We start from the raw sequence: 9,373 nt of genomic DNA on the forward strand, positions 1-9,373 counted from the left end.
CAGTAAGGGAGGGAGGAAGGGAAACATGGGAGAGAAGGAAGTGAAGCAAGTATTTGATATCAAACAAAGTCCGTTGGAGGGGGATTTAGGCTCAACTCCATGGAAGAGTCTGGAGACAGTCATACCTGAGAGCAGTCTGGACCAGGGTCAAGGAAGCTGGAGGAGTTATACTTCTGCGCCAGAAGCCATTTGCTCTGTCTCTCCGCGTGGCGATGTGAATCCCAGATAGTCTGGCTCTCCTTGCAGGTGTTGGCTATTGGAAGTGAAAACACAGCATGAACTTGGTAAAGGGATCCAAGCGCACACAGGGGGAGCATTGACATCATCTGCCAACTCCCTGCTTCAAACCAAGAGATCACCACATCCTACTAGTTCTGCCTCCCAGGTATTTCCTCAATTGTTCCGTTTCTCTCTACTCTTGGCTGCCCCCTCCCTCAAGTACCCCTTGAGTCCACCATCCTTGATCTTCTGCACACTGCAATCAGAATACCCACCTGCCGTCCTGACAGCTCCAATCTATCTTCACACCACAGCCGCTAAGAATCACTTTCTGTTTCCCTGGTGATATCTCAAATTTGTCATGCCTCTTTCCTAATCAAGATACAATCCCTATTTTGTAGATAAGAAAATTGAACCTCAGGGAAGTTAACTTGCCAATTCAGTTAGTAACTGGTAGAGCCAGAATATAAATCGGATACATATTAACTCCAAAACCTTTCCCATTCTATTTCACTGTTTCTGGATCATGATTAACTGTCCACTTTACCCTGATTACTACCCAATTCTATAAGCTTCGAATTCAATTTAGTTAAGCGAAACTTACCATATTCCTTACCTCCCTCATCAAATGTCCTGCTCTTGAGTCCCAAATGTCAACAGTGGCCCTGCCATCTTTTGATGTCACCCTTTACTCTTCTTTCTCCTTCCTTTCTTGTTTTTCCACAGTTCCTGTACTTCTAAGTGCCCGTTGCGGCAGGTAGGGCTGGCGTTCTGTGCCAGACAAGCACCCACACGTGGGAGCTGGGCCCAATGGGGGCTCATTAGTAGTGGATATCATTCCAGTGATATCCACTGTGCCAAGAAATGAGATCAGAATCCAGGGCATGAAGCCAAAATTGGCCAGTCAGTTTGCCAAGCTGGAAGTTCTTGGACACAGCAATAAGCACAGGGAGACAAGCCAGTGGAGAGGACTGACTGATGATGGAAATGAAAAAAGCAGATATGGTTGGAGCAGGGTCCTGGGGGAGGCAATGAAAGGGATCACCATATGGCTCTTTGGGAGTGGACTGACTGATGACTCTGGTCTCAAGGAGAAGGAGGTGTATGTCTGGCATGTAGTAGGTGCTCATAATAATACTGAAAGTTCTTAATGAAAATATCTGTCCTCTAGTCCCTGGAGGCAACTATTTTGAACTAATTTAGTTTTCCCCCCCTAAACTTGGCATTTATCTTCATATTTCTAAGTAATATATTTATACTGCTATTTCTTGATTTATCAGTTTAAAACTCTTAACTTCCTATTAGGTAGATGATAATTTAGTCTGTTGTATTGCCACCTCCTACTTCCTTTCTTCTCCAGGATAAAAAAGTCTAGATAAATCAGTAGCCAATGTATTATTATGGCTATGTAAATGTAGTTTAGTGATGATCCAATTAATTATATATTATATCTTGCATAAAGTTTTACCTTTCCTGGAATGAACAATTTTTCAAATTCTGTTTTCTGTTTTCCAAAGTGGTTCATCTGCTCTGTCAAGCACTCTCAGTAGGTTTTTCTTTCTCCCACAGTGCTCAAGCCTACTGATAATCCATTTCCATGGTTTTCATGGAGGCCTCTCTCCCACAGCGCGCCACCCACCCATGCAGTCTGGGCGAGTTGCTCTTCAGCCCCACCGCACCGCGGTCATGCTGAGAATTCCCTGCTCTCTCAAACTATTTCTCTTCTGTTGGGTTTTCTTTTCCTAGATTCAACGATTATCTTTCCCTTGGTTTGCTCTCTGTGTTAGCTGAAGGGCAGCTTCCAGCAGGCTCTAAGAAAGGAGAGTGTCCCTTAATCAACCCCTACACCTGACTCATGGTTTGGCTGGATGATTTTAAAGGCATTACTCCATTATCTTCAATTATCCAGCGGGGTTGAGAAGTCTTATGACACTCAGATTCTCATTATTTTGTGTATAACCTGTTGTGTCTCTCTGGAAGCTTTTAAGATTGCCTCCTTATGTCTGACACTCTGAAGTGTCAGGGATGCGCCTCCTTGTGGATATTTTGCTTCTCATGAGGGCCCTTTCAGTCTGGAGGTTCTGTGTCCTTCAGATGTGGGACATTTTCTTGTATTTTTCCTTGGGAAACATTCTGTCTTCCTTTTTTTTTTTTTTTTTTTAATGATGTCTGATCTCCTGGATTGATGCTCTGTTCATGTCATCAGCCCCTTTCTGTTCTATTCTCTATGTTTTTGTCTTTTTATTCCACTTGCTGGATGATAGACTTGACTTTCCAACTCTTTATCACAATGTTTTATTTCAGTTTTTATATTTTTTGAATTTCCAAATGTTCTTTATCTTTCCATGCTACCCTATCCTTGTTTTATGGATGCAAAATCTTCTCTTGTTTTTCCAAAGATACTATTTATTGATCGGTTTTGTTTCCTTCTGTCCTTATTCACTTTCATTGGGTTCCTTTTTTTCCTGTTAGGTTTGTTCTATCTTTTCTTGTTGGAGTTTTTAGAATCAAATGTTTATTGTTTCTGGTCTGGTAGATTTGGAAGAGGTACATTTTCCTCTGGCTCTGAGGATTCCCACAGGCTCCTCTGTGGATGGAATTTGCCATCCTATTATATAACATACATTTTAAAATTAACAATAAGGTTTTTGTCACCTTGATAAATCTCAAGATAACCTTTTGAGGGATCATCCTATCCAGGGACAGTCTAGACAGTTGCCCTGCATGAGCACATTCAACCTGCTTTTTTCAGAATTCTGTCCCAACGCAGCTCATTTCTGCACAGGTGGGCTGCACGTTATAATAGCCTGAGCTGGATTGCCTTTCCCCTTTCCTCCCCAGCTCAATCCTAGTCTTCTTCAGACTTCGGTGGGGGGTGTCATTTCTTCCCAGAAGTCTTTCTGGGTCTCCTTTTCTCTCCTAGAGTTCCCCGAGTTTACCTCCATCTCAGACGGCACTTCTCACATGATCTGCTCGGCACTGGTTCACTGAGCCGTAAGCTCAAGGACAGAGACCTTGTTCCACTCATCCCTGTCTAGTGATGCATCAGCAGTCATGTTCTGAAGGAATGAATCCAGCCCCATTTGGAATCGTTGCTCCTCTGTAGAGCAGGTGGATGTAAAGGGCGGGTCATGTCTCGTACATCTAACAGCCTCCTTTCCTAGGGGAGAAGCCAGAAAATGAGAGATGCTTCAGTGTGGATCTCTGGAGTAGTCAAGAGCTTCAACCAACCTCCTCTCCCAGAGACAGTTTTCCAAGACTTTCTTGAATCTCGCTTCCTTTTTTTACCTTGCATATCCACCCTTGCTGGAAATGCCAAAAGATAATAATGTAAACCAAGCACAAAGAGACAGAAAGAGAGTTTGCATCATGAGTTCCTACATTAGTGGGAAGGGGGCAAACATTGTACTTTATTCACGTGCGGGGACTTCACAGCCTGTTATGGGCTGAATGTTCATGTCCCCTCTCCCCAGTTCATATGTTGAACCTTAACCCCCCGAGCATGACTGTATTTGGAGTGAGGAAGCAATTAAGGTTAAAAGAGGTTGTAAGTGTGGGCCCTGAACGAACAGAACTAGTGTTCTCCTAAGAAGAGACACGAGGGAGCTCCCCACTCCACTCTACACTTGCGCGAAGGAAGGCCATGTGAGAACAGAGCGGGAGGGTAGCCTTTTGCAAGCCAAGAAGAGAGCGCTCACCAGACACCAGTTGACTGGCCTTGTAGCCTCCGGAACTGTGAGAAAATTAATTTCTGCTCTTTTAGCCACCCAGTCTATGATGTTTTGTTATGAGAGCCCGAGCAGACTAAGACACAGCTCTTGGAACATACCTTCTTCTTAGTGAACAGTCGATAAGTATTTGTCAAATGTGTGTGTATGTAATGATCTGTCTATAAAAGAGTTAAAAGATAGCTGTCTGTGAAGATTGTGACTATGAGTCATTTTCATTTTTGTTACTTATATTTGAGTATAATTTGAACTCTTTATGGGGTAGGTATATTACATTCTATAAAGTTGTTTAAAAGTCACAGCTAGATGGTGTGATATGCAGAAGAGACCAGGATGTAATCATAGGTCTTAGAGACAATGTTCAGGACTGTGGAGCAGCAGACACTCCCCGTGTGGGCTGCACACAATGTCTCCTATCAAGGCAAAAGCATCTGTGGGGGTGAATTTCCTGAAAGTCTGTGTGGAGGTCCTAGGATGGATGGCACATGTGTGAGCTCTGCAAGGCTGGGGTCAGGGTCTCACTTTGCTCATCATTATACGCCCAGTACCTAGGACAGTGGCACATGGTAGTGAATATTTGTTGAGTCAAAAGAAAAAGCCCATCATTCTTCTGGTTAAGTATGAAAAGAATAGGAAATATTTGCTGGACAATCAAATGAATGACCCAAGGGCATCTCAGACTCAGAGTGATTATATTTCTCTGGAAATCTGAGAATGACTATATCTAATAAGAAGAATCAAGTCATAGGAGATTTTGACAGGAAGTGAAGGAGGGAGGCAGGAGGGCACAGTTCAGCTGTTTGACACCCAGCTTTCTGAATTCCTGAGTTACTGTCCCTGGTTTCTTTAAATAACTTTTGTCAGTGTCAGAAGGTCTGTTCTTACTGTTTGGAGGCTCTAAGACTAGAATTAATGAACCTGTCCCCACTCCTAAAGAGGCTGACTTGCTGGAACTTGAACCCAATAGGCTTCCAGTTGTGATATAACTGGTGTGCTAGGGGCCTCTTGTGGTAACTCTGCACACTTCATCTCTCAGCACCTAGAACATACATGCGCGCGCACATACACATACTCAGAAGCGAAATGATTGTTATTATATGGAGAATAAGTACAAAATCGAATGCTAAAAATGCAGAAATACAGATGGTCAGTAAACATTAAAATTTTTTCAATATCTCTAGTAATTAAAGAAATTTAAAGAGTGTGTGTGTGTGTGTTTAGTACTGAATTTTAAAGAAAGTTATACCCACTGCTGGGATAAGGAAAATAGGCATTAGGCATTCCTGTAGGCTTGATGTGAGTGTGTACTGACACAAAAATTAGTAAATTAGGCTTTAAAATTGCTTTCAAATGTTCACATTTCCTGACCCAGTAATTCTACTCCTAGAAAATTTTCCAGTGGAAATGACTGAAGATAGAGATAAGTTTGTCATATTAGGATTTCAATGAAGTTAGTCATACAGCAGAAAAAAAGGAAATGTGCAAAAATAGGAATATGGCCAAGTAAATGATATTTCCACAGTATTTTCAAGTAATATTTGTTGACATGGAAGCATGCTTATAATATAACGCAAAGAGAGTAAAGCAGAATTACAACTGTAATTTTTTTTAAAGTTTACTAAGCAATTATTTTATTTTATTTGGGGCGGGAGGAGGTAATTAGGTTTATTTATTTATTTTAATGGAGGTACTGGGGATTAAACCTAGGACCTCATGGATGCTAAGCACGCACTCTACCACTGAGCTATACCCTCCCCACTAGAATTACAACTGTGATATTTATATATCTATATCCCAGTGCACATATGACAGATGAAAAATAGAAAGAAGGAGAAACAGTGAGGTAGAGAGACAGGTAAGTTGGAAGGAAATCTACCAGTTTGGCTCTAGGAATTATTTCTGTTGGGAAGTGTTATGATTCATTTTCAATTTGCCTTCCTAAACTTTTCTGTATCTACCATAACCTAGACAATGAACATAATATCAAAGAGTTATATGTCATACAGATATATTCTTATTATAAAACACTAGTTTGGCCTTTACTTTTTTAAACTTATAGCAGTACTATGTATAGTGTTCTAAAATTATTTTTTTCATTACGTGTTTTGGAGATATTTCTCTGTTAGTACTAATAGTTCATATTCATTCAATGAATATTCATTTTTATTTACAGAAAAAGATATTATTTAAAGCTGAAAACATATTTGTTGCTATCAGTTCAGTTTCAGATACATCCTTCCCGGGGAAATATCTAGTTCCACCAAAGAGGATGTGAGAGCTTTGATGAGGTCAGCTGTTTCCTCTCTAATGAGACTCTAAGATGAAATCTTAGGAAGAGCTGCACTGTCTGGTGAGCAGATAAAGAACTAGAGAGCAGGATGCTTCTGCCCATCTCTGCGGTGACTTGGATGAGCCCTCAGCGCCTTGTCTAGGCTCCTTTCCGAAGCTGGAAGGTTAGAGTTGGCAATTAAATGAGTTCCTTAGAGGAGAAGGTTGTAGGAACCTAAAGCAGTATGGTTGCAGCCTGCAACAAAAGATATATTATTTAATGCATTTTTAGTGAAAATGAGAAGAAGGAGCCCCTCTCAAAAAAAATTAGGTAGATTTTAAAAATTAAACACACATGCAAAGTATTCAAACAATATGAAAATGTCCTCTTACCTCAGACCCCAGTCCTCTGTGCTCTCTCCCCAGAGTAACTGTTAGCATGCTGTATTATTCTAGAAGTATTCTATTTGTATAAAAGTAGTGAATATGAAGCAGGGAATAAGAGGCAGCATTCTTAGTGAAAGGGTGAACTAGGACAACAGCTGGCCCACAAAAAGAACAGTGAGAAAACTCCCATTTGTAGGGAAGGAAAGTCCCCATGAAAATGTTTCATAACCGTTTTTAAAGAACCATTGCCATAAATAATGTTCCTGCCAACTTAAATGCTAAAGTCTCCACCCTGTCTTTGCCATATTCAGTCTTTTCCAATCGTCACAACTGGTCCTGAGTACATGACTTTCAGATAGTCTGTCTTTACAGTCAATGTAAAGCTGTTTCGAATGTTCCTTAGATACTTTAAGAAAATTCACCGCCATAAGGCAGAATCTCTTCTGCTCAGAACTCCTGAAGGTCTCTCCTGCCCAGCTGCACTAGATGCCACCAGGCTTGATGTAGCTGAAAGTGTGCTCGTTGTTGGCCGCGCTCCAAGAAAGCAGAGACGAGGGACAGAACTGCTGCTGTGGGCATGTGTGTTGGTGAACCTGACATAATGATTCTGGATTCATTTACACCTATAAATATGACTCCAAATATGTATAAAGCTGAAATTGACAGTAATATAAGGATTAATTGAAAAACTCGTATCACAGTGGAGGATTTTTTTTAAAGAATAATATTGAAATTCATTTTGCATTTGTAGTTCCATCGTGTCTGTAATGAATTTCTAAAGTCATAACACCTAAATAGAATTCTATGATGCACTGGGATAATTAATATAAAACTGAATTTACTTCTTTTTTTTTTTTACAGTGGAGGATTTTAATATACCTCTCAATAACTCTTAAATCAAGTAGAAAAAAAAAATCAATGAATGTACAGAGGATCTGAAGAACACAATCAAACAAGTTCATATAAGCTCAATGCCCAGGATGTAGAGAATATGCATTTTTAACACAAAGGAAGCAGTTATGTTGTACATCAGAGGGTATAGCTCAAGTGGTGGAGTGCACACTTAGCATGCATGAGGTCCTGGGTTCAATCCTCAGTACTTCCTCTGAGAATAAATAAATAAGTAAACCTAATTACCTCCTCCCACCATAAATAAATGAATAAATGAATAAATGGGTTCACATATTTTCCTAGACTTCCCCAGGGGTTGTCGGAGTTGAGTTTTAAAAAGGGAAATACACCCCTGGAGAAGAGGGGTTGAAAGATTATGGTTTAGTAGGGGAAGAGGTGTAGGTGGGAGAGAGGGTAGCTGAAGAGTTAAGTGTTGGCTAGAATTGGGTCATTGTGGGCTGGGCAAAGGAGATTAAGACAACTCTTACCGCATCTATTTTGGGATCAACAGCAATATTAAAAACTTTGCTTTTCAGTTGTACAACATAGGGAAGCCAGCCTAAAACAATAAAATGATGTTAGAGTTTTCAAAATTCTCTTTTGGTAGCCAACGAAAACTCACAGAGGGATTGTAGCGAGCCTATACAAATGGGTGATCTGTTTCATGATACAAATGATCATCCTATTTGTGCAGATATAGGTATATTTTAATAGTTGGATCCAAGTACAAAATACCTTGGAGAATGCACAAATGGGTTATTATAAAAATTCTACAAACAAGTCTTTACCTACAATGAAGGTGCTTGTTAAGATTAAACAAAGATGTTCAAACACACATTCACAAGGATGTCCAAAACATACACCCTTCAGTTCTTTCAGGATGAGCCAAAAGGAGGTATTCAAGTCTTAATGGAAAAAAATATGAAAACAAATATACGTATGTATATGCATGGCTGGGACATTGTGCTGTACATCAGAGATTGACACATTGTAGTTGACTGTACTTCAATAAAAAGTTAATTAATTAATTAATTTTTAAAAAGTAATTCAAAAAAAGTGTATTTTTACTGAACATCACATAAGAAAGTAAGTGACTAATAATAACAGAAGCGGTAAAAATCTAAGCACCATGAGGACCACTGCTAGAAAACCCTGTGCTAGCCAGTGTTCTGCGGTCAGTGAGCACCAATCTCCCCTCATCGCTTCCTAACAGAAACGACACAAACTCAAATGACAGAGGCAGGGCACTCACTGCCTTTCTACTCTGGTAAGGTTATGTGTGAAATTGTATTTTTCGCCTCTAGATGGTGCAAGCTAAAAGCAATTTCTCTTTTTCAAGGTTTAGTTACAGGAGATGATTTGTAGTAACTTTAGGTTTACTTTTTCTGCATAAGCTTATAAAGGGCCTTTCTAACCTTCTTTATTACAGTTTGCTTAGTCTATTTCTTTTTCTTTTTTTTTCTTTGCTTAGTCTATTTCTTAACACACATCTATGATCCACAGAAATCAATAAATATGGAAAAGAAATTTTACTAAATGTTCTTAACACCATTTCCTATCAGATTCGATTGAGTGAAATTTCTAATGCAAAATGATTATTTTAAATGGTCTAACAGATATTCTGGAGGGAAAAAAACTTTAGCTTAAAATAATATAACATTAAAATCTAGTAGAACCTTCTTAGAACATAATTCAACACAATAGATTCAGATCGACTAAAGGTCAAAACATTATCATGGTTGGCAAACTTTTTCCATAAGGGGCCAGATGGTAAATATTTGAGACTCCATTATAGCACAGAAGCGGCACAGACAATATGCAAACAAGTGGACGTGGCTGTGTCCCTGAAAAACCTTATTTATAGAAAGGGGACACGCTGG

At 39.7% G+C, this 9,373-nt stretch overlaps 1 protein-coding gene across 2 annotated transcripts in view; it reads right to left on the reverse strand.

The window, feature by feature from the left end:
* Window positions 1–3,342, reverse strand: part of FAM169A (family with sequence similarity 169 member A) — an 88,341-nt gene extending 84,999 nt beyond the window's left edge. Inside the window, exon 1 of one of the 2 annotated variants that reach the window (XM_010949288.3) lies at window positions 126–3,342. In XM_010949288.3, coding sequence (XP_010947590.2) covers window positions 126–326 — 201 coding nt within the window. In that variant the 5' untranslated portion in view covers window positions 327–3,342. The remainder of the gene's footprint in view (window positions 1–125) is intronic. The other variant, XM_010949289.3, reaches the window with a different exon arrangement.
* Window positions 3,343–9,373: the final 6,031 nt, after the last annotated feature.

Source organism: Camelus bactrianus, chromosome 3, assembly GCF_048773025.1.
Source record: "Camelus bactrianus isolate YW-2024 breed Bactrian camel chromosome 3, ASM4877302v1, whole genome shotgun sequence".
NCBI classification, from domain to species: Eukaryota; Metazoa; Chordata; class Mammalia; order Artiodactyla; family Camelidae; genus Camelus; species Camelus bactrianus.